This window comes from Triticum aestivum, chromosome 6A (genome assembly GCF_018294505.1).
Source record: "Triticum aestivum cultivar Chinese Spring chromosome 6A, IWGSC CS RefSeq v2.1, whole genome shotgun sequence".
NCBI classification, from domain to species: domain Eukaryota; kingdom Viridiplantae; phylum Streptophyta; class Magnoliopsida; order Poales; family Poaceae; genus Triticum; species Triticum aestivum.
The window spans coordinates 73,294,857-73,319,694 of record NC_057809.1 but is presented as its reverse complement, the minus strand read 5'-3'; the positions used below and the strand labels follow the sequence as shown (position 1 = coordinate 73,319,694).

Here is a 24,838-nt window from a genome sequence, read left to right as displayed (position 1 = left end):
AGATTGTTTTTTTAGAACTTCACAACATAGTTTTCACATGGACATGGTTTTCATCGTAGTAGCTTTGGTTTTCCCCTGATATTCTCTCGTGGCCTGTGTGGTGAATCTATGATTCCGTTGTCCAAAAAACAGTCGAGCATTGCATGAATGCGTCTGATCTCTTATTTCGGTATCTCCCCGGTCCATTCTTCTTCCCTCCCAAATCCCACGCCCCAACCCAAATCAAACCCAACCCGCCGTTCCTCTCCGCCAAAAACTCCACAAAAGCAAAGCCGCATCCCCCACCCAAATCCAACCCCACAGGCTAAACCCCGCCACGCCCGCCCGCCGGTCCCCATGGACTCCTCCTCCACCTCCGGGTCCGGGGCCGCCGTCGCAGGGCCCGAGCCGACGTCAAGCCGCCGCGCCAGCTACGGCCCGGTCCTCGAGGACGAGCCGCCGCGCCTCCGCTTCACCGTCGGGCAGTACCCGACCAGGTTCCCGCTGGCGGACGCCCCCGGCTTCATCTCCTCCATCGGCGCCGCCCTCGCCCGCCACGCCGACGCCGACGCGCAGGTCGAGCCGCTCGAGATCTCCCTCGTCTTCCGCGCCCCGCACCAGCACTACATCGCCAGCCTCGGCGCGTACGCCACGGAGCACCCCCACGCCGCGCTCGTCACGGCCGACCACGTCCGCGCGTGGCTGCGCTTCGGCATGGCCCGCGCCGCGGGTTCCTTCGTGCTCGAGCTGCCACCACGCCCGCGGTCGACGACCGAGGAGAGCGCGTCGGGTGCGGCGGCGGAAGCAGAGAAGAACGGCGTGGCTCTGGAGCTGCCGCGCTCGGCCGCGTCGGCGATCGTGGCGCTGACCCTGGGCGACGCCACCCTCGCGCTCCCCGCGCCCGCGGACGCCTCGTTCCACGCGCTCGCGGAGCTGCTGCTCAGCAACGCCCGGATCAGCGACCAGCACCGCCTCAGCGGGCTCCTCTCGTCCCCGTCCTTCCCTCGCCTGAAGAGGCTTCGGCTCGAGCACCTGGCGGGCGTGGGGGAGCTGGACCTCTGCGTCGGCGACCTCGAGGAGCTGGCGATCGTGGGCGTGCGCGACCTGTGGTGCCTGCAGGTGAGCGCGCCACGCCTGCGCGCGCTCCGCGTCACCGAGTGCTTCAGGCTGGAGTCCAGCGCAGGGGAGCTGGCGATCGCCGCGCCGGCGCTCGAGGCGCTCACGTGCTCCAGCATGTGCAGGATGCAGGGCCTGCAGTTCGACAGCGGGCCGTCCGTTCGGGAGATCGGGGGGCTTCCCCTGTGGACGCACGGGCACGCCAACCATGCCGCCCGCAACGAGGCCGCCATATCGATCCCGAAGCAATGCACCGCCGCGCACCGCCTTAACCTGGACCTACATGTGCCCAGCGTAAGCTTCAGATGCATGAAACAACCTCTGAGTGTTCAATGCAGCTACAAATTATGACCATCTGAATTATTACTATGTTCGTGGCTATGCAGGTTAAGAGTATTTCTAACTGCATCTAATAGTAGTTCACAAAGTTGGTAGATCACCTTATAGTGTTCAGACTTCTGACAAACTATCTTGCTGACTAATACAATCTGCTATTCAATGCATGCTACATGAAACAACCTCCATATGTTCAATGCAGTCATATGTTACACTCGTCTTATCATAGTCATCCTTGAGCTTGTTATAAGAATATCGAGAAGTTTATCCAATCTACTTCACTGAGTTTCTAAATCGCCATAAGTTGCTCTGACTTCTGACGAACTAGCTTGCTGGAGGATAATAGAATGTGCCATTCTCCCTGGCTTAAACCTCCATTCCTGCCATGAACAATTTCCTGCAGTATATATACAGTTTTCCTGTCATGAACAATTTGTCAATGCATGAAACAACCTCTAAATGTTCAATGCAGCTACAAGTTATGACCATCTGAATTGTTACATGTTCATAGCTATGCTGGTTAAGAGTATTTCGAACTGCATCTCATATGTTTCACATGGTTGGTAGATCACCTTGTAGTGTTCTGACTTCTGACAAACTAGCTTGTTGACTAATACAATCTGCTATTCAAATGCATGCTACATGAAACAACCGTCCAAATGTTCAATGCAGTCAGATGTTACACTCGTCTTATCATGGTCATCCTTAAGCTTGTTATAAGAAGAATATTAAGAAGTTTATCTAATCTACTTCACTGAGTTTGTAAATCGCCATAAATTGCTCTGACTTCTGACGAACTAGCTTGCTGTGTATAATAGAATGTGCCATTCTCCCTAGCTTAAACCTCCATTCCCTGTAATAAACGGTTTGTCAATGATCACTGGTACTCTGATATGCATTTCCTGCTGTATATATACAGTTCTCCTAATACTATCTTCTAATACACTCCATTTTGTAACCTGCGTACATTTTCTTTCTGGCTTCAGTTTTCCTTTATTAATGTAGTGATTAGCTGCCCAATACTGAGACATGTACCACAAATGCAGTAGTATATGAGTGTACTGATTAGCTGCCGAATGCCGAAATATCCCTTGTGCAGTATATGAGGGAGGCCCTGGTGGATGGTATGGATTCAGGGATGGCGGATTGTGAGAGCATACTAGTGGATGACATACCACAGCTACTTAACATCACTGCTCTGAGGGTCAATATCTCAACATGGAAGGGGCATTCATATGCTGCCAGTTTGGCAAGGCTCATTGCACAGTGCAGCAATCTGGAAGATCTCCGCATTGAAGTCACGAGAGGCACCGAGAAGGTGAGTTCCTCTAGCACCCGAAATCAATCGATTAAATACGCAATTCGGCACTAAAATACTTATATTGTCTGCATCCAAATTGGCTATAAGAGCTAAGGGTTGAAATGGTGTTGGCACGAAATTTACCTTTTCATGTTTTATATAGTCATCTCATGGCTCTTCGTCGAGAAAAAAATTGTCTCAATTATTGACCGTTTGGTGAACTGGATCAGCCGGCATGCTTGGATCGAGCTTGCGTCTGCCACGACGAAGACGGCTGGGAGAACCAGCAGCTCTCACTGGAGCGCCTTGTACACTTGAACATCACCGGGTTCCAGGGACTGGACTACGAGGAGCGCCTGGCTCAGATGATACTGGCAGGCACCCCAGCTCTCAAGAGAGAATGAAGTTGCCTTAGAGAGGGAGTGGGTGTTCATTCCTTCCTACTCCAGGGTCGTTGGATCACTTGTGGCGATAGTAGATGCCGAATTGGCTAGACGCATGAGACCATCTCAATTCTGATATGCTAGCTTGAATGTTCTGTGCTTCTTTAGGAGGCATCAAAAGTTCAAAACCGAGGATGGTAATTTTCGTCGAGCACTTGAAGTTCATCTATTAGTTCGTCTTCTCATGCCATGCCCTAGCTGTTGTTGCAATCGTTCTGGTGTATGTTGCACTAGCTACTCGGTCTTGTGAGCTGTGGTGAGCTGAAATGTGATCTTGTTTTGGTTTGCTTAGTTACCATGCACTTTGATATATCCATGCTCATTCTGTTTTTCCATATATTTTAACAAGTAGCACAGGCCTTGGTGACAGAGCAGTGTAAGAACAAACAGCTCTGTGAAATTGAAGGAGGGCCTCGCCATCAGTTTCGCCTCCATTGCAACAGGGGATGGCTTTGCCTCCTTTGCCCTGTCGTTCAGGACGAATCTGAGCGCATGCTTCTTTTTTTCAGAACTTTCAATTGGATTTCATACGTGTTCCTAGTTTGTTCTTCAGATTGCACTAGATCGGATTTTGTAGAATCACCATAAGGTGTTGTTTTCTTTGAGATACCTTTGGTTTTCTAAAATAAATATTCGGTAGATATATTGTGTTCTTGGGGAGCATGGAATAATGTCCAGCTAATTTTTTAGTGCATGAAACTGAGGGGGGTTTGCAGGGCTAAAGCAGAATCTTGTAGTTACTTATATATGTTGTTTGTGTTGGTTATCTTCCTTAGGGTCAAAATCGATTGATCAAAATCTTTGAAAAAAGGATAGCATATAGAGAACTGAGGATAGACTTGATCAAAATCGATTGTCCTCCAATGAAAAGCAACTTGCCTTTTCAATTGCTCAACCGTTTCTCTAAGCACTATCAGAATTCTGTAGTACTTAATCGAGAATTGACCTGATGCACAACCAAATATGTCAGCGTATTTAGCAGCCATCTCATTTGTCTCTTCGAAGTAGAACAATTCACTTTTATGGAAGTTCATAACAAGACCTGACATTTGCTCAAAAGCTGAAAGCAAGAGTTTCAGGTTTTGAGCTTTATCTAGGTCATATTCCTAAAAAAGAACCTTATCAGCGGCATATTGCAAGATAGAGAGGGCACCATTGACAAGGTGCGGCACTACTCCTGCTTCGCGCTCAAGCAGGATAGCCAACATATAGGACGACATTCAGATGAATAATTTTGTACCACAGGGATTCTAATCCTTTTGCAAGTTTGCATGTATATACTTGACACGAGCACAATCATGCGGACAAAAGCTGATATATAAAAGCACATATCTGAAGCTGCAAAGTAAAGGTGATCGGTACCGCCATGCTTTCATTATCCTTCTTTAGGAAAACACATTCCAGTATTTGTTATTAAAATTGATGCTCCAGCCGGTCATCATTTCCAGGAATAGCATCTACATTACAGTGATCCGCACATGGTACAAAGCCGATACAGAGCTAGACACAGAAACAACTGCCACGTTAAGAAATTTCAAGCAAAGCTGCGAAGGATGGCATTGTTTCACTTAAGGAAAGCGTTAGAGAGGCTCACAATAGATCTCCACGAAGTAACTACTACTGGTAATGAACCTATGAGTTCCCAGTACCACGGCATCGTCGGCATGGAGCATGGGTGATACCAAATGAGAACCTTAGAGTACAGAACTCATCTATTTGCAATATCTGCCGCAGTACCCATTTGAAAGAAGTACTTGTGTAGCACCCCTTTTATTAGGTGATTCCACGCCTTATTAAGAGAGAACCTCCTCAGATAGAACTATGCTCCATATTTTGGCGCTTTCCAGAGCTTAAATGCAACCTCATGTAGAAAGCGCTCGGCAAGCATAGCAAAGTTTCCAGCACGCTGTTGATTACATTACAAAATGAAGTTAGTTAAATGATTTAAGGAAACTGAAACTAAAGAGAGAAAAATGGTAAGACCTGTGTTTGGAAATAATTAAGAATCACCAGCCAAAACTTCAAACACATAGAAACATAACATGGTTGGAAGCATAGGCTCTACATCATGACCAAGATGAGCACACAGATGGGGAAGCTGTGAGAATGTAAAAGCAATAGCAATGCTGCCATTTAGTGTGACCCCTTCAGAAACTGCTTTACAGGAAAAAAGCTACTGCGATTTACTGTTGTGGAGCATACTCATCTGGTCAGTGACAATCATCTACGGCATCCTATAAAGATGATACACGTCACCATCCAGTGGCCATGAAAATGAGCAATTATTTTATGCTGCATACCTACCACAAGATGTTCTTTGGGTAACCAGCCATGGTGAGTAATACGATAGTTACTATATTATCACATAAACTGCCCACTACCCAAGGAATTAATATCAATACTACATTGCTTATTCTAATCTACAAACTCTATTTTCTAAAAAAGGTACTGTCATGTTTCTAATGCTGGCACCAGTACCCACACTAGAAAAAGGGAGAACTGCAGTGTTTGTCCATTATAAACAACTGAAGAAACAAAGTAATAAACAGGATCACGGGAACAAACTTGCATATATAGTATTATTTGATAAAGTTTCTATGATTCAGGTAAACATTCTAAAAAGTGCATTAAGCAGACCTTTATAAATTCCTCAAAAGAGAACTCTTTGGCCAAATCAGAACGTGTTACTCCTTGTTGCCACTGTGCCAGTAGCATTGGATGATGATTCCTGCAGGATATGCATAATAAAGTTATTTGTGTAAGTCTAGATGTGTCATTGTACACAGATGTGCTTTCATTGTACAATACATTGCTCCATGGTTGAGTGCGTAAAACAACAAAATTAGGCACATAGACTGATGTAGCATCTACTGTAAAATAATTTAGTCCTGTCCTGTCATGCATTAGAATGGCATTTTTCAACTTCACTTCACAAAACCAAAAGGTGGCTGTTAGCTTTCATGAGATGCTAAATGGTTGTGATACGGGCCATTGCAGAGTCATTTTGTACACTGAAATATTGACTGGAAATGACAAACAGGTTATATATGGAAGGCCATGATATGGTTCAACTCACATCAAACACATACAGAATCTAAAGGAGCATTTTTCTGCAATAAAGATTGCACTTCAAAACATCTGTTATGACTTTCATTTGCTAGCCAAGAACAACATTTACCTGACATCATCCAACGTCTTTCCTGCTTTCATAGTGTAGCTCTGGCGTGGACGGAGTAACTTCAAGTCGGAATCAGTTTCGGTTGAAGAGTTTACGATGAGGCACGCCTCTTCCTTATTTTCTGTTGCAGATCCATAGCTCAAGATCACAGACACATGAATACGGGCGGCGACAGCTGAACCGACCGGCGCAGCTTCCATGACTGAAGCCACCAGTTTGTCAAGCCGGTTGAGATCCGTCTTCATCCCCAATTTCCTGAGCTTGCTGGCTGTGCTCTCCATTGCGGCATGCACAAACACCAGATCGAATTCGGACGCGTCCTGGACGTTCCCCTCTGCAAATCCCAGCAGAGTGAACGCCCGGTCGATTATTCTAGTGTCCTTAGAACTGCTGCCTGAACCGGACTGCGCGGCGAAATCTTCAGTTCCGAAAACGTGGAAACCAAGATTCGCCGCGAATGAGCTAACACCGGGGCAATTGGTGACCATAGCAGCTCTCAGCCCCATGAACCTGGATTTTCAGCAGCGAGTCAGCCCTCACAGTTACAGTGGATACACTAACAGTAACCAAAGCAAAAGATCACACACATCGAACCTCTCGGATAGCTTGGGGACTACTAGCTCCTGCGGATCCACCCGGGCAACTTCCCCATCCTAACGAGTTAACAAATACAATCAGCCTCACATACTCAAACCCTCTCTGCAACTACTTCGCCCTGACGCAAACCCGGAGAGCAGGATCGCACCTTGGCAGGATAGAGGGCATCGCACACGTCGAGCAGCTGCCCCAGCTCAAGGATCGTGCCGCTGTTCTTGTCCCCTCCATCCTCTAGGTTGAGAGACAAGACAGAAACCTCTCAGTTTAATGGGGGGGTAAGCAAAGCAGAGCAACCGCGCAGAGCGCGAGAGGGGATTGGTACCGTTGACGGCGGGGGTGCGGACGGAGAGGAAGCCGCAGGAGGCGATGGAGGCGAACGCGTCGAGGTGGCCCTTCCCCCCTCCGCCCCCGGCGAGCAGCGCCGCGTGGCCGGCGGCGTAGAGCACCAGCGCCCGGCTCGGCTTGTCCGCCATTGCTCCGCCGCGCCGACACACACTGCTTCCCCTTCCCCTTTCCCTTCTCTCCTCGCCCCGTCGCCTTATTCCGCGGGCCCCACACGCCGCCCTGGACGCCCACCTGCCAGAGAGAATTAATGCTTACAGGCCTGATGGTCTCGGGCCGGGCCGAGATAACTGGGCTCCAGGACCGTGGTGCCGTGATGGGCCTGGGCTGGCTTCAGTAGACGGTGAAAAAATAAGAGGGAGGGGAGGGGGGCGGGAGCAAAAACCCTAACCCTAGCAGGCCGCGCCTCTCCCCCAAGCTTGGCCGTCCCGTCTCTTCTCGGGCATAAACCTCAGCCGACGGCGGCTAGGACGCGGAGACCCACCAACCAAGCTATCTGATGGCCGGAAAGAAGCGGCCCCCGACGGCGCTGGCGGAGCTCGGCCCCGCCGCGTCGGACTCCTCGCAGGACGAGGCCGCGGCGAGGGCGGCGTGCCCGGCGGGGGAGGTGCCGGCGAAGAAGAAGAAGAAGCTGGCCATGGAGGTCAGGAAGCAGCGCAAGCAGCTCGACAAGGACCGCCACCGCCAGTCCGCGGAGAAGGCCGCCGCCGCCCCCAAGCCGCAGCCCGCGCCCGCGGCCGCGGCGGACGAGGAGGTCATGCCGGTGGTGCCGGTCTCGGTGCCAGCGCCCGCGCCCGCTCCGGTGGTGGCGGGGCCGGGGCTCCACATGAATGTCTTCAAGGACCTGGCGTCGCCCGAGGCCTCGCTGAGGGAGGCCGCGGCCGAGGCGCTTGTGGCCGAGCTCCGGGACGTGCAGAGGGCGTACGAGAAGGAGAAGGCCGCGCGGGAGGAGGGGGAGGAGGAAGAGGCGGGGGAGCGCGACGGCCCTTCGCAGATGGAGGCCGAGAAGGAGGATGGGCTGGATAACTGCGCTCCCGCCGTGCGGTATGCCATCCGGCGGCTCATCCGCGGCATCTCTTCCTCTAGAGAGGTCAGGAATGCTGTCCTGAGTCTAGGACAGAACCTACGTTCTGTGATGTAATGGGATGATTAAACTGTGGCGCCACACTTAAATTAATTGCTATATGCTCGGGGTTCTTATTTGCAGTTTGCAAGGCAAGGATTCGCGTTGGGTCTCGCGGCTGTGCTCCAATCAATTAAAGCCGTCAGCGTCGAAGCTGTTATGAAGTTGATACCTACTTTGCTGGAATATTCAGCCTCCATGAAAGGACCGGTAACTTGCGTTATGATTAGTTGCACATTTCTCATGTCTGACTGTACTGTCAGCTTAACTCTCCAATGTTCGTTCCGTTGTAGGAAGCTAAGGACAATCTTTTGGGGCGCCTGTTTGGATTTGGATCACTTGCAAGGTCTGGAAGGGTTTTAGGACAGTGGAAACGTGATAAATCTTCTCCTATTCTCAGGGATTTTGTTACAGAGGTTGTGCAACTTGGAAATAAGAAACGATATCTCACCGAGCCTGCGGTTGCATTGATTCTGGATTTAACCAGGAAGGTACATACCTTAGGCTCATGCTTAACAATTTTTATAACATGCAATGCTCTAATCTTCTACTCCCCCTGTTCGGAATTACTTGTCACAAAAATGGATGTATCTACAACTAAAATACATCTAGATACATTCATTTCTTGGACGAGTAATTCCGAACGGAGGGAGTATTAGAACTAGACAAATATCATGCATGCTATGGAAGGTTTCTTGTGTTCGTTGAAAGGTGAAACAGCATCAGTGCAGCCCATGGCAGTCTATGCTATTTGCTGGTGGACATCGAGAACATATTTTTCCTGCTAGAATTTGATAAATATGTAAAATAAATAAATTAACTCAACAAATGTCGCAACATAAAAAAACTGGTGTTACTGTGGTGCAGCAATTTCAATCCTTGATTGCATCACCATCTGATCTTTCAATCTGCTTATATTTGTACAACAAATCTGTGACCATAGCCTCTGCCCTGATTTACATGAGGTTGTTGTATCACATGGTTGACAAGACATCCTAAAAATAAGTAACCTTAATTCTGAGTCCGATAGTGAGTTGGACTAGGTGTTTGTGTCAAGTATAAAGTACTAAGATGCTAAGCAGTCAAGTAACTACCAGCCAAAACAAGCTAACATGAATATTTATTTCTTACCAGTTTGTGTGTTTTTAGAACCCCAGAGAAGTGTGCTAGTCTTTTCTGCTGTAGTGTACTTACCTCCCTTGCTTGTTTTTTTTTCATGTGGTTGTTTTTATTGATGGCTCCTTGAAGAAGGAAATACATTGGTTTTAAGCATTAATTAACCAAATTTGGCAGTTCATTTGGTTTGAAACCTGTATTATTTTAGTGTAGAGGCTTGAATGGATGTTCTTCTGCTAAATAGTCTCATCAATATACATCTGTATCCTTATCACAAATATGCCATCATTTTTGGCTTTTGCCTTTGGTTATTATTAAGCCTTCTGACGAGCTATTATCCCCCACCCCCACCCAATCTAGCTGTAAATCAGGGGGCAAATGCAAAAACCAGTAACTCTGGTGTCATTTTTTTTATATAAGCATCCAAAGACGGAAATTACAACGTTTTTTTTTACAAATAAGGGCACCATTATGAACCCAGCATTGCAGTATTGGCTATGCGCATATGGCTGCTGGGACTATACTAGTATGATTTTTTGCAATTGCACATTCTATTTCCATTTGTGGTAAAATGGAATTAAAGAACAAAACTAATATTTGTACATTTGCCATCTGTGAATGGTTCCCATATGTGATCGCTTGGTTGATTTGTTTCTTTGTAACTTCTCTGTGTGTTGCAGCTGCCAGATGAAGCTATATTCTCTGAGGTTCTAGATACCCCTTGTGTACAAGATTGGTTCAACAGAGCTGCTAATGTTGGAGATCCAGATGCGCTCTTCCTGGCTTTGAAGTTCCAAGAAAGAACTAATGTTCAGAGGGAGATATTTGGAAAGCTTCTGCCATATCCATTCAGTCTTGACAATTTTTTCACAGAAGAGCATCTTCTATCCCTTGCTGCTTGTTTTAAGGTAATTTTGAGCAATTTTAAGTTTCAGGAGGAACTTCCAAAAAAGTTTTAACATCCTATGGTCTATCTGAAATAATCAGTGTATGTTCTTATGTTCTTGAAATGTTGTATATTTTGTGGTATTTGCTGGTTGATCCTTTAATTGTTCTGCTGTAATCTTATGCAGGAATCTGCATTTTGTCTTCCACGCATTCATAGTATATGGCATGTTATCACGGACATGCTCATCCGTGAGGAAGCTTCTCAGAGTGATAACAATACGAGTTCTAGCAAAAAGCACAAAAAGAGTAAGAAAGGCAGTTCCTCCGAGGATTCAAAAAAGAACCTACGCAATTTCTGTGAGGTTATTATTGAAAGATCATTGCTGCTCTCATCTCACGACCGGAAGCATCTAGCATTTAATATAATTATTGATCTCCTACCAAGACTATCTCCATCATCTATTCAAGTAATTCTGTCCAGCAAAGTTGTTCTTGGATTGATGGACATTCTGTCTAATGCTTCATCGTGGTTGTACAATGCCGGTCAACATTTTCTGAAAGAATTAGTCAGTTTAGTAAGCAATGACAATGATCGTTGTGTTGCTGTTATCATCAACTTGCAGAAGTATAGCTTTGGAAGATTTGACAGCCTGACAAAAACAAAAACTGTTAAAGGGTTGATCGCCGAGATCCAGAATGGTCAAGATTGTTTGCATCTTGTGCAAAATTTGATGGCACTCTTTGTGGATGAAGGTTCTGTTGCAGATGAACCATCTGATCAAAGTCAGACAACTGATGAGAATTCAGAGGTTGGCTCAATTGAAGATAAGGAACTTGTTGGCGAAGGGAACGCTGACCTTCTGAAGAGTTGGGTGGTGAATACAATTCCATTTGTCTTGAAAAATCTAAAGCTTACATCTAAAGGAAGTTCGCTGACAGATTCTGAGATGATCAAGTGTATTGAAGAAAAATTTCAGGTGCAGACTGAGATACTAAAATTCTTTGCAGTCCAAGGTCTGTTCTCAGCCTCTTTAGGAACTGAGGTGACGTCATTTGAGTTGCAAGAGAAGTTCAAATGGCCAAAGGCAGCTATATCAACATCGCTTCGTAATGAATGCATTGAACAACTTCAGTTATTACTAGAAGATGCACAAAAGGACGAGGCTTTGCATGTTAGCGGGGTTAAGTCTAATGACTTAGGCTTCTACTTCATGCGTTTCATTAACACTGTGTGCAATATTCCTTCAGTTTCACTGTTCAGAACCTTGAGCAGTAATGATGATAATGCATTCAAGAAAACACTGGCTACGGAATCTGCACTTTTCCAGGAGGTTTGTGACCCACTTGGCTTATATGCTCTAGATTATGTTTTATTGGTCTGCAAAGATGATGTACTCCTTCCGTTCCTAAATATAAGTCTTTTTAGAGATTTCAATATAGACTACATACGGATGTATATAGACATATTTTAGAGTGTAGATTCACTCATTTTGAAGGGGAGCCTTGGCGCAGTGGTAAAGCTGCTGCCTTGTGACCATGAGGTCATGGGTTCAAGTCCTGGAAACAGCCTCTTACAGAAATGTAGGGAAAGGCTGCGTACTATAGACCCAAAGTGGTCGGACCCTTCCCTGGACCCTGCGCAAGCGGGAGCTACATGCACCAGGTTGCCCTTTTTTTTTTTAGATTCACTCATTTTGCTCCGTATGTAGTCCACATTGGAATCTCTAAAAGGACTTGTATTAGGGAGCAGAGGGAGTAGTGAGCATGTTCTTTTTTGAGGTGTACACATGCCCTACTTGGTTGTGCATATACTCCCTCCGTCCTTTAAAGAGTGTACTTTCAACTTTGTTGGAAAGTCAAACTTTTTTATGTTTGACCGCATTTCTACAATAATACACTAACATTTATGCCATCAAATTAGTAGCATTAGATTCATTATAAAATATATTTTCATCATATACCTATTTGATTTCACAAACATTGATATATTTTTTCACAAACTCGGTCAAACTTTGAGAAAGTTTGACCCTCCAACAAAGTTGGAAGTACACTCTTTAAAGGACGGAGGGAGTATGTTGGTGTGTGTGTGAAATATTGCTATAACAAATGCAGCATTATATTATTATTATCATCTGTAGATGTTGAGGGCATAAGAGAAGGCTACATTTTTACCACTGTAGCTGCCCTTATGTTGAACTTGTGCCATTAGAGCATTGCATGAATACTTTCTGACAATATGATAGCCTGTGACCAAAGAGAAGTGCATTTCTTTCTTCTTTTGTTTTGGATATCCTTCTTTTGTTTTGAATTATCATTGATGTTCCTTCATACATATTCTTGTTGGGTCTTTATCTGATATCTGCGGTTTCTTTCTGCGTGATCAGGAAAGAAAAATTGGCACTGGATTGGATTCAACTAAAATGCATGTGATACGTTATCTCCTTATTCAGTTACTGCTGCAAGTTCTGCTCCATCCGGAGGAGTTCTGGGAGGCTGCAATTGATGTGATTATATGTTGCAAGAAAACATTTCCTTCCATTGCTCAGTGTGACAATTCCAGTGCGCCGGAATCTGTTGAGGGTGGTACAGAGGAGTCTGATGAGGATGGGTCAGAGGAGCCTAATGAGGATGGATCATTAGAGTCTATTGATGTACTTGTGCAGACTTTTCTCTCTGTTTTGCCTCATGTATCTGGCCCTGTGTGTTTTGCCATTGAACAGGCAAGTATTCATAGCAGTTGGCACTTCTACAATTTTGAAAAATCTAAAGTGATGATACTAAGAAATAAGTGGAGTGCATTCATCTTAATCATTTGTGCGTCTTTCAGTCAATGTTTATTTGCATCGTCATTCCTAAACATGAAACATACATTTTCCATATCTGTATCAGTCGAAATGGAAGCAGACAATATGCTCGTCTCACCTTTAAAAAAAAATCTTGGCATATACCTCTGTACATTAATTTGAACTGCAAAAACGTCTTACATTAGTGTGCAGAGGGAGTATTTTATTGCCTTAACTAACTACATCTTCTCTTTGAAACAACAGGTTTTCCGTGTGTTCAGTGACGAGATTACAGAAACAGGGCTTCTTGATATGCTGAGAGTTGTAAAGATAGATTTGAAAGGCTCTCGTCGTCAAACAGATAGCGACGATGACGAAGATGAGGCTCGTGTTGATATCGAAGATGATGATGAAATGGAAGATGCGGATGTTGGGAATGTTGATGATGCCACAGATGAAATGGAAGATGATTCAGCTGACGAAGTAGACGAGGATCAGGATGATTTGGAAGAGACAGTCGACAATAAGGCAACAGATGGAGATGATGCAGAAGCTACCAAAGGTGGGGAAGATTCAGATGATTCAGATGGTATGGACGACGATGCTATGTTCCGTATTGATCCTTATATTGCGAGGATTTTCAAGGAGCGCAACAACCTTCCTGGTAGTGAAACTCAGCAATCTCAACTTATGCGATTTAAGCTTCGTGTGCTTACTTTACTGGAGTTATATCTTCAGAGGAATCCAGGTATATGCCCACTCATTTATTTTTGTTGTCTATATGTCGTGTATCAGGTAAAATGACACTTGTAATTGTGTAGATCAATAGTTTTCGGGTTTGCCATTCCGATGAAAGACATAGAGAATCCTATTTTATTGTGGTGACATTTTCTGTAGCTTGCACTTTCTAGTTAGATAGCTATTTGAGGACAAAACTATAATTGCTTTTTTTATCTGTTAAAATATAGTAACATGCAGAACTTTGACCATCTAATGTTTAACAGTATCAGAGGTGTTTGTTTTCTTCTCTTTTGCTTATCTTAATGTGTTCTTGTATCAATTGTTTTCTTCCATGTGATCTACCTATGTTATGCAATTTTTTTCTTGTAACCATCTGTCTCCCAACTTTGCAGGAAAAAAACTGGTGCTGGAGGTATATGCTTTCTTAATGCAAGCTTTTGTGAAATCACATAGCGCCGATGGCAATGAGCAGTTCAGGCAACGTATTGGTGGTATATTGCAGAAAAGGATATTCAAAGCAAAAGAATGTCCAAAAGGCTTTGATGTTGAACTCAGTAGACTTGAAAGTTTGCTGCAGAAGGCTCTGCATCTGGCATCACGGTCACGATACAAACCAGTTGCTTCTGCGGCCCAAAATGCCACGTTTTGGATTCTAAAGATTATCAATTCCAAGGGTTGTTCCAAGCAGGAACTTGCAAGTGTGGTCGATAAGTTCCAGTACATGCTGAATGACTACTTCAGCAACAAGAAATCACGGCTGAAGATTGGTTTTGTGAAGGAGGCTGTCCGCAGGAACCCCTGGGTAGGACGGGAGCTTTTCGGCTTTGCTCTACAGAAGATCGGCAGCACGAAGGCTGAATACCGAAGGGTTCAAACTTTGGAGCTGGTGGACTCCATATTGAAATCCTGGGTCGGCGACGACGTCTCGAGCGCATCAAAGGTTTTGAAGAAGCATATGGCTCTGCTGTGCGAGCTGATGCAGGAAATCCTCACAAAGATGCCCGAAAACAAGTCGCGTCGCCAGGAGGTCCGTAGATTCTGCACGCGGGCTCTGCAAACCGTGACGAGGCTCAATCTGAAAGAGAAGTTTCAGAAGAAGCTAAGCTCGGAAGCGTACACCCTGTGTGAGGCACAGCTGGGAGCTGCATTTGTTCCCTTCCGACAGTGATGCGTGTTAATCCATTTCGGAAGACGGTGAAAGGCACCAGAAATGACTTTGGGCTGAATTAATTTTGCTTGTAATATCAGCTCCTTAGGTTCGATTAAATTAAACTCTGTTTTTCTTTCGTGACGATACCTGAAACAGACAAGCTAGCTGTCAGCAATATTGAACAGTATGAGGATGTACGACAGTTGTCTGAGCGCCTGCATATGTTGCTGAGATTAGATTTACCGCTTGCTTGCCAAGTTCGTTCAATTGCTGGTATTAGTTCGTAAATTACCCTCTGACAAACTGGTGAGCTTGTGGCTTGCTTGCAGGGCTTCAGAGAATGCATCCAAGCCGCAATGACGGTGGCTGGATCAGCACTGTTCTCTCCTGCGTTTATGGTGGTAATTGTCTTACTTTTACTCGTAAAAATTACACCGGACAAACTGCGTAGCGATCAAGGCCTAGAAAAATGGAATATGTGTTGAAACTCTATGTAATGAGAAGCAATACATTGTGGTACCGATCCTTTTTTCCCAAGAAAGACGATAACACTCAGAGAGTGTCGTTTTGACACACATGAGTGCGCGCTTCTGATTTTAAAGTGTGTTTTAATGTATTTTGAAATGTCAAAAATTTACAAACAAAAATTTGGCGTGTACATCTCGATATTATACATGCTCACAAAGTCTCGTGAAAAAACCGACAAGTTATGTGTTGTGTATGAAAAAAACAAAATCCGATGTTAGAAAGTGCTTTTCACAAGACATTATTTTTGTCTTTTTACACAAGCCTTAAAAATATCGGTTTTTTTCGAAACTTGACGTGCACACATATAATGTTGAGATGTATGTGTCAATTTTTTGTTTGAATTTCTTTTCACACTTCGAGATATTTTTCCGGTGACAGGAGCACACGCTTCCATGTGCCAAAGCAAATTTATGATAGCACACACCCCTCCGTTCCTAAATATAAAACCTAGGTCACACGAGTTCAGATGTGGGATGTGGGCCAGCAGAATGGCCGCTTCGACTAGCCACAGTGGAGAGTAATATACACATATTCATAGACTATGTGTGGTGTTATACAAAACTTTATTCATTAGGTTATAGACTCATATTGTATTGATATGTGTGATGTTACTCATAGTAAATTTTTACGAAACAGAGGCAAAAAATTTGCCTCATATCTTTACCTAATAATAAAGCAAATTGGGTTTCGGTCGTCCGTCATGGCATTTTTCAGAAAAGTCCTTGTGTTTTGATGAAATCAACCCGCAGTCCGGATTTAAGTCATACCCGAATAGTTATTTTACAGTTTTCGAAACCCCCCCTAATGTTTTAGGTAATTGATCCGCGGATCATATCTAAGTTAAACAAATGCTTTTTTAAATCATCCATATCTTTTAAACCGTAACTCCGATTTGAACATGTTATATATAAAATCTGATTAGAAAAATATGTAGAATATGAATATGAGATTATTTTTACCTATTAGGTATTTTAAATATTATTTTGGAATATATTTAAGTCAAATAAATAATTTTCTAAATTATCTGTATCTTTTAAACCGTAACTTTGGTTTGAACATATTATATATGATTTTTTTTTACAAAAATGTGTGGAATCTAAATATGTTGTGAATTTTATCTGTTAAATATTTTTAAAATATTGTTCTGGAAGCAAACTTATAATTTATAGCGCAAGATCCATTTTTCTTTCATACTGGCGGCAATCCGGATTGCATATAAACACCCGACTATAACCATATAAGGAAAAGAAAACATCGATAACTACACATGCATACCTCTGAAAAATGTCACAGGGGAAAACAACATATTTCTCATCACGGGAGTGAGAGAAAGCGAGCGAGAGAGAGAGAGAGAGAGAGAGGGAGAGAGAGACGCCTTAGGATTAACCATATTCAAACACGTTCTTATTTTATTTTGTGTGAACACCGAGGCCATCGCCGGCGAGGGTGAGAAGGAGAATAAGCGGCAACACAAATATGATGCCTCGCAAAAATAAAAAAGATGGTCCTATTTGTGGTCTTGAGTGATGATTGTTGGGTTAAGAGCATGTGTTATGTTTTCTCTCGCGTTGCAACGCACAGGCTCTTTTGCTAGTATTAAATAAAGAGGAGAAATAGTTTGTTACAACACGCACCCATGTTAAGGCATGACAATTATTCTTGCAATAAAAAAGACCCGGGTTTGCCTTGTCGACAATGATGTTGAGCAAAAGTTATGGAGGTGCGCTCTTTTGCCTAAACACTTTTGCGTTGCGCTCATTCAAGATGACCCATGACACTAGCATGGTAATCAATGCCTTTGCTTTTCTGTTGGTGGTGCCTTAATACTTCTTTTGTAGTTGCCTCTAGGTTTACCTTAATACTTCTTTTATAGTTACGGATGCTTGCAAGAGGGGTTAATCATAAGTGGGATGCTTGTCCAAGTAAGGGAAGTGAAGGAAATATGCCCTAGAGGCAATAATAAAGTTGTTATTTATATTTCCTTATATCATGATAAATGTTTATTATTCATGCTAGAATTGTATTAACCGGAAACTTAGTACATGTGTGAATACATAGACAAACAGAATGTCACTAGTATGCCTCTACTTAACTAGCTCGTTGAATCGATGATGGTTATGTTTCCTAACCATATACATGAGTTGTCATTTGATTAACGGGATCACATCATTAGAGAATGATGTGATTGACTTGACCCATCCGTTAGCTTAACACGATGACCGTTTAGTTTGTTGCTATTGCTTTCTCCACAACTTATACATGTTCCTATGACTATGAGATCATGCAACTCCCGAATACCGGAGAAACACTTTGTGTGCTACCAAACGTCACAACGTAACTGGTTGATTATAAAGGTGCTCTACAGGTGTCTCCAATGGTGTTTGTTGAGTTGGCATAGATCGAGATTAGAATTTGTCACTCCGATTGCCGGAGAGGTATCTCTGGGCCCTCTCGGTAATGTACATCACTATAAGCCTTGCAAGCAATGTAGCTAATGAGTTAGTTACGGGATGTAGCATTACGGAACGAGTAAAGAGACTTGCCGGTAATGAGATTGAACTAGGTATTGAGATACCGACGATCAAATCACGTGCAAGTAACATACCGATGACAAAGGGAACAACGTATATCGTTATGCAGTTTGACCGATAAAGATCTTCGTAGAATATGTGGGAGCCAATATGAACATCCAGGTTCCGCTATTGGTTATTGACCAGAGACGTGTCTCGGTCATGTCTACATAGTTCTCGAACCCATAGGGTCCGCACGCTTAACGTTCAGTGACGATCGGTATTACGAGTTTATATGTTTTGATGTACCGAAGGTTGTTCGGAGTCCCGGATATGATCACGTACATGAAGAGGAGTCTCGAAATGGTCGAGACATAAAGATAGATATATTGGATGACTATGTTTGGACATCGGAATGGTTCCGGTTGAGTTCGGGCATTAACCGGAGTACCAGGGGTTACCGGACCCCCCCGGGGAGTATATGGGCCCTAATGGGCTTTAGGGGAGAGAGGGAGGAGCTGCCTAGGGTAGGCCGCGTGCCCCCCAAGGCCTAGTCCGAATTGGACTAGGGGTGAGGGGCGGTGCCCCCTCCTTCCTTCTCTTCTCTCTTCCCTTTCCTTCTCTCCTACTCCTACTACATGGAAGGGGGGAATCCTACTCCCGGTGGGAGTAGGACTCCCTAGGGCGCGCCATAGTAGAGGGCCGGCCCTCCCCCTCCTCCACTCCTTTTTATATGGGGGAGGGGGGCACCCCATAGACACACAAGTTGATCATTGATCTCTTAGCCGTGTGCGGTGTCCCCCTCCACCATAATCCACCTCGGTCAAATCGTAGCGGTGCTTAGGCGAAGCCCTGTTCCGGTAGCATCATCATCACCGTCATCACGCCGTCGTGCTGACGAAGCTCTCCCTCGACACTCTGCTGGATCGTGAGTTCGTGGGACGTCACCGAGCCGAACGTGTGCGGATGGCGGAGGTGCCATACTTTCGGTATTAGGATCAGTCGATCGTGAAGACGTATGACTAAATCAACCGCGTTGTCATAACTCTTCCTCTTACGGTCTACGAGGGTACGTGGACAACACTCTCCTCTCTCGTTGCTATGCATCACCATGATCTTGCATGTGCATAGGATTTTTTTTGAAATTACTGCGTTCCCCAATAGTGGCATCTGAGCCAGGTCTATGCGTAGATGTTATATGCACGAGTAGAACACAAAGGAGTTGTGGGCGTGGGTATATACATATTGCTTGCCGTCACTAGTTGATTCTTGATTCGGCGGTATTGTTGGATGAAGCGGCCCAGACTGACATTACGCGTATGCTTACGCGAGACTGGTTCCACCAACGTGCTTCACACACATGTGGCTGGTGGGTGTCAGTTTCTCCAACTTTAGTTGAATCGGATTCAATGAACAATGTTCTTTCTGAAGATCAAAAAGCAATCACTATACCGCGTTGTGGTTTTTGATGTGTAGGTAAGAACGGTTCTTGCTCAGCCCGTAGCAGCCACGTAAAACTTGCAACAACAAAGTAGAGGACGTCTAACTTGTTTTTGCAGGGCATGTTGTGATGTGATATGGTCAAGACATGATGCTAAATTTTATTGTATGTGATGATCATGTTTTGTAACACAATTATCGGCAACTAGTAGGAGCCATATGGTTGTCGCTTTATTGTATGAAATGCAATCACCATGTAATTGCTTTACTTTATCACTAAGCGGTAGCGATAGTTGTAGAAGCAATAGTTGGCGAGACGACAATGATGCTTCGATGAAGATCAAGGTGTCAAGCCGGTGACGATGGTGATCATAACGGTGCTTTGGAGATGGAGATCAAAGGCACAAGATGATGATGGCCATATCATATCACTTATACTGATTGCATGTGATGTTTATCCTTTATGCATCTTATTTTGCTTAGTTCGGCGGTAGCATTATAAGATGACCTCTCACTAAATTTCAAGGTATAAGTGTTCTCCCTGAGTATGCACCGTTGCTACAGTCCGTCGTGCTGAGACACCACGTGATGATCGGGTGTGATAAGCTCTACGTTCACATACAACGGGTGCAAGCCAGTTTTGCACACGTAGAATACTCGGGTTAAACTTGACAAGCCTAGCATATGCAGATATGGCCTCGGAACACTGAGACCGAAAGGTCGAGCGTGAATCATATAGTAGATATGATCAACATAGTGATGTTCACCATTGAAAACTACTCCATCCTATGTGATGATCAGACATGGTTTAGTTGATATGGACCACGTGATCACTTAGATGATTAGAGAGATGTCTATCTAAGTGGGAGTTCTTAAGTAATTTGATTAATTGAACTTTAATTTATCATGAACTTAGTACCTGATAGTAGTTTGCATGCCTATGTTGTTGTAGATAGATGGCCCGTGCTGTTGTTCCGTTGAATTTTAATGCGTTCTAGAGAAAGCTAAGTTGAAAGATGATGGTAGCAACTACATGGACTGGGTTCGTAACTTGAGGATTATCCTCATTGCTGCACAGAAGAATTACGTCCTGGAAGCACCGCTAGGTGACAAACCCGCTGCAGGAGCAACGCCAGATGTTGTGAACACCTGGCAGAGCAAAGCTGATGACTACTCGATAGTTCAGTGTGCCATGCTCTACGGCTTAGAACCGGGACTTCAACGACGTTTTGAACGTCATGGAGCATATGAGATGTTCCAGGTGTTGAAGTTAATATTTCAAGCAAATGCCCGGATTGAGAGATATGAAGTCTCCAATAAGTTCTACAACTGCAAGATGGAGGAGAATAGTTCTGTCAGTGAACATATACTCAGAATGTCTGGGTACCACAACCACTTGACTCAGCTGGGAGTTAATCTTCCTGATGATAGTGTCATTGACAGAGTTCTTCAAGCACTGCCACCAAGCTACAAGAGCTTCACGATGAACTATAATATGCAGGGGATGGATAAGACGATTCCTGAGCTCTTCGCAATGCTAAAAGCCGTGGAGGTAGAAATCAAGAAGGAGCATCAAGTGTTGATGGTCAACAAGACCACCAGTTTCAAGAAAAAGGGTAAAGGGAAGAAAGGGAACTTCAAGAAGAATAGCAAGCCAGTTGCTGCTCAAGTGAAGAAACCCAAGTCTGGACCTAAGCCTGAGACTGAGTGCTTCTACTGCAAAGGGACTGGTCACTGGAAACAGAACTGCCCCAAGTATTTGGCGGAGAAGAAGGATGGCAAAGTGAAAGGTATATTTGATATACATGTTATTGATGTGTACCTTACTAATGCTCGAAGTAGTGCCTGGGTATTTGATACTGGTTCAGTTGCTAACATTTGCAACTCGAAACAGGGGCTATGGATTAAGCGAAGATTGGCTAAGGACAAGGTGACGATGTGCGTGGGAAATGGTCCCAAAGTCGATCTGATCGCCGTCAGCATGCTACTTCTACATCTACCTTAGGGATTAGTTTTAGACCTAAATAATTGTTATTTGGTGCCAGCATTGAGCATGAACATTATATCTGGATCTTGTTTGACGCGAGACGGCTATTCATTTAAATCAGAAAATACTGGTTGTTCTATTTATATGAGTAATATATTTTATGGTCATGCATCCTTGATGAGTGGTCTATTTTTACTAAATCTTGATAGTAGTGATACACATGTTCATAGTATTGAAGCCAAAAGATGCAAAGTTGATAATGATTGTGCAACTTATTTCTGGCACTGCCATTTAGGTCATATTGGTGTAAAGTGCATGAAGAAAGTCCATTCTGATGGACTTCTGGGGTCACTTGATTATGAATCACTTGGTACTTGCGAACCATGCCTCATGGGCAAGATGACTAAAACTCCGTTCTTCGGAACAATGGAGCGAGCAACAGAGTTACTGGAAATCATACATACTGATGTATGTGGTCCAATGAACATTGAAGCTCGCGGCGAATATCATTATTTTCTCACCTTCACAGATGATTTGAGCAGATATGGGTATATCTACTTAATGAAACATAAGTCTGAAACATTTGAAAAGTTCAAAGAATTTCAGAGTGAAGTGAAAAATCATTGTAATAAGAAAATCAAGTTTCTACGATCTGATCGTGGAGGTGAGTATTTGAGTTATGAGTTTGGACTTCATTTGAAACAATGCGGAATAGTTTCGCAACTCACGCCACCTGGAACACCACAACGTAATGGTGTGTCCGAACGTCGTAACCACACTTTATTAGATACGGTGCAATCTATGATGTCTCTCACTAATTTACCGCTATCATTTTGGGGTTAGGCTTTAGAGACGTCCGCATTCACGTTAAATAGGGCACCATCTAAATCCGTTGAGACGACACCTTATGAACTATGGTTTGGCAAGAAACCCAAGTTGTCGTTTCTTAAAGTTTGGGGCTGCGATGATTATGTGAAAAAGCTTTAACCTGATAATCTCGAACCCAAATCGAAGAAATGTGTCTTCATAGGATACCCAAAGGAGACTGTTGTGTACACCTTCTATCACAGATCCGAAGGCAAGATATTCGTTGCTAAGAATGGATCCTTTCCAGAGAAGGAGTTTATCTCGAAAAAAATGAGTGGGAGGAAATTAGAACTTGATGAGGTAATTGTACCTTCTCCCTTATTGGAAAATAGTTCATCACTGAAATCAGTTCCATTGATTCCTACACCAGTAAGTGAGGAAGCTAATGATGATGATCATGAAACTTCTGATCAAGTTACTACCGAACCTCGTAGGTCAACCAGAGTAAGATCCGCACCAGAGTGGTACAGTAATCATGTTCTGGAAGTCATGTTACTTGACCATGATGAACCTACGAACTATGAGGAAGCGATGATGAGCCCAGATTCTGCAAAATGGCTTGAGGCCATGAAATCTGAGATGGGATCCATGTATGAGAACAAAGTGTGGACTTTGGTTGACTTGCCCGGTGATCGGTAGGCCATAGAGAATAAATGGATCTTGAAGAAAAAGACTGACGCTGACGGTAACACTACAAAAAAAGACACATCCGTGACATTTTGGGCCGAACAAATTTTTTTCTGTCATACTTATAACACTTCTATGACGATAATTGTGACAAAACCCGGTATCATCATAGATGTGGTGGGCTCCTACTTCTATGATAGAAAATGGGCTTTTCGTCCTGGGCGGGCCGGACACACAGCTACATGACATTCTTTGGGCCGTCCGTGACGGAAAAAACCACGGTAGAAACGAGGGCAAGGAAAATATCGGGGTGTTCCCGGTTACGGTGGGTGGTCGGGGCCGAGCGATGCACGTTTCTCTCATACACGCATGCACGTGGGTGCGAGGCGTTGGGCTCTAACTGAACCCGAGCGATTGCACTGCAGGCTACGCATTACTGAACCCGAGCGATCGATCGATGGCTGTTAACTGAACCTGATCGAGCGATTCCTTCGCTATTGCTGCTAACTGAAGCCGATCGATGCCTCTGGATGAACAGTGAGCATTTATGGGGGGGGGGTTGGATGAATAGTTCCTGGTGGGGGTGGATGAATAGGACCCCGTGGTGTTGCCTCTGGATGAACAGGACCCCGATCGATCGAGCCGGTTGGGGCTGGATGAACAGGACCCCGTGGAGGGCTGGATGAACAGGACCACCCCATGGAGGCCTGGATGAACAGTAGACAGTGGAGGGCTGTATGAACAGTAGCCCGTGGAGGGGTGGTTGAAAGGATCCCGTGGAGAGGGCTGGTTGAACAGTAGCCGGTGGAGTATGATACGTCCATTTTGCATCATGCTTTTATATCGATATTTATTCCATTATGGGCTGTTATTACACAGTATGTCACAATACTTATGCCTATTCTCTCTTATTTTACAAGGTTTACATAAAGAGGGAGAATGCCGGCAGCTGGGATTCTGGGCTGGGAAAGGAGCAAATATTAGAGACCTATTCTGCACAGCTCCAAAAGTCCCGAAACTTCACGGAAGACGTTTTCAGAATATATAAAAAATATTGAGTGCAAGAAGTTCACCAGGGGGCCACACCCTGCCCACGAGGGTGGGGGGCGCGCCCTACCCCCTGGGTGCGCCCCCTATCTCGTGGGCCCCTGGTGGCCCTTCGATGTCCATCTTCTGCTATATGAAGTCTTTCGATGAGAAAAAAATCATAAGCCATCTCCTCGGACGAAACTCCGCCGCCACGAGGCGGAACCTTGGCGGAACCAATCTAGGGCTCTGGCGGAGCTGTTCTGCCAGGGAAACTTCCCTCCGGGAGGGGGAAATCATCGCCATCGTCATCACCAATGCTCCTCTCATCGGGAGAGGGCAATCTCCATCAACATCTTCACCAGCACCAGCTCCTCTCAAAACCCTAGTTCATCTCTTGTATCCAATTCTTGTCTCCAAGTCCGGGATTGGTAGTAGTAGGTTGCTAGTAGTGTTAATTACTCCTTGTAGTTGATGCTAGTTGGTTTATTTGGTGGAAGATCATATGTTCATATCCTATCTGCATATTAATACCCCTATGATTATGAACATGAATATGCTTTGTGAGTAGTTACGTTTGTTCCTGAGGACATGGGAGAAGTCTTGCTATTAGTAGTCATGTGAATTTGGTATTCGTTCGATATTTTGATAAGATGTATGTTGTCTCTCCTCTAGTGGTGTTATGTGAACGTCGACTACATAACACTTCACCATTATTTGGGCCTAGAGGAAGGCATTGGGAAGTAATAAGTAGATGATGG

The 24,838-nt window shown here is 44.5% G+C and overlaps 3 protein-coding genes across 3 annotated transcripts; 2 read left to right on the top strand and 1 right to left on the bottom strand.

Moving 5' to 3' along the window:
• The first annotated feature begins 222 nt into the window (after nucleotides 1–222).
• Nucleotides 223–3,424, top strand: LOC123130312 (uncharacterized). The gene is made up of 3 exons (XM_044550235.1): nucleotides 223–1,389; nucleotides 2,531–2,749; nucleotides 2,962–3,424. Exons 1-3 carry the CDS (start codon nucleotides 337–339, stop codon nucleotides 3,133–3,135), a joined length of 1,446 nt encoding a protein of 481 aa, XP_044406170.1. The 5' UTR covers nucleotides 223–336; the 3' UTR covers nucleotides 3,136–3,424.
• Nucleotides 3,425–4,513: 1,089 nt separating this feature from the next.
• LOC123132117 (uncharacterized) lies at nucleotides 4,514–7,552 on the bottom strand. Its single transcript, XM_044551873.1, has 6 exons — nucleotides 7,272–7,552; nucleotides 7,098–7,180; nucleotides 6,947–7,005; nucleotides 6,353–6,862; nucleotides 5,812–5,902; nucleotides 4,514–5,080 (listed from the first exon to the last, which is right to left on the bottom strand). Exons 1-6 carry the CDS (start codon nucleotides 7,420–7,422, stop codon nucleotides 4,994–4,996), a joined length of 981 nt encoding a protein of 326 aa, XP_044407808.1. The 5' UTR covers nucleotides 7,423–7,552; the 3' UTR covers nucleotides 4,514–4,993.
• A 135-nt stretch (nucleotides 7,553–7,687) lies between these two features.
• On the top strand, nucleotides 7,688–15,303 carry LOC123132116 (myb-binding protein 1A-like protein). Its single transcript, XM_044551872.1, has 8 exons — nucleotides 7,688–8,381; nucleotides 8,499–8,624; nucleotides 8,708–8,905; nucleotides 10,211–10,438; nucleotides 10,604–11,749; nucleotides 12,803–13,138; nucleotides 13,466–13,949; nucleotides 14,335–15,303. The coding sequence occupies exons 1-8, from the start codon at nucleotides 7,791–7,793 to the stop codon at nucleotides 15,108–15,110; spliced, it is 3,885 nt and encodes a 1,294-aa protein (XP_044407807.1). The 5' UTR covers nucleotides 7,688–7,790; the 3' UTR covers nucleotides 15,111–15,303.
• The last annotated feature ends 9,535 nt before the right edge of the window (nucleotides 15,304–24,838 follow it).

Excerpts from the sequence above, each read along its gene's own strand:
- LOC123132117 (XM_044551873.1), bottom strand. The coding sequence starts at position 7,422 with ATGGCGGACAAGCCGAGCCGGGCGCTGGTGCTCTACGCCGCCGGCCAC. Across the intron at positions 7,181-7,271 it reads CCGCACCCCCGCCGTCAACG|AGGATGGAGGGGACAAGAAC; the intron begins GTACCAATCCCC and ends CTCTCAACCTAG. Across the intron at positions 5,903-6,352 it reads AAGACGTTGGATGATGTCAG|GAATCATCATCCAATGCTAC; the intron begins GTAAATGTTGTT and ends CATATCCTGCAG.
- LOC123132116 (XM_044551872.1), top strand. The coding sequence starts at position 7,791 with ATGGCCGGAAAGAAGCGGCCCCCGACGGCGCTGGCGGAGCTCGGCCCC. Across the intron at positions 8,382-8,498 it reads GCATCTCTTCCTCTAGAGAG|TTTGCAAGGCAAGGATTCGC; the intron begins GTCAGGAATGCT and ends TCTTATTTGCAG. Across the intron at positions 10,439-10,603 it reads CCCTTGCTGCTTGTTTTAAG|GAATCTGCATTTTGTCTTCC; the intron begins GTAATTTTGAGC and ends AATCTTATGCAG.
- LOC123130312 (XM_044550235.1), top strand. The coding sequence starts at position 337 with ATGGACTCCTCCTCCACCTCCGGGTCCGGGGCCGCCGTCGCAGGGCCC. Across the intron at positions 1,390-2,530 it reads TGGACCTACATGTGCCCAGC|TATATGAGGGAGGCCCTGGT; the intron begins GTAAGCTTCAGA and ends TCCCTTGTGCAG. Across the intron at positions 2,750-2,961 it reads TCACGAGAGGCACCGAGAAG|CCGGCATGCTTGGATCGAGC; the intron begins GTGAGTTCCTCT and ends GAACTGGATCAG.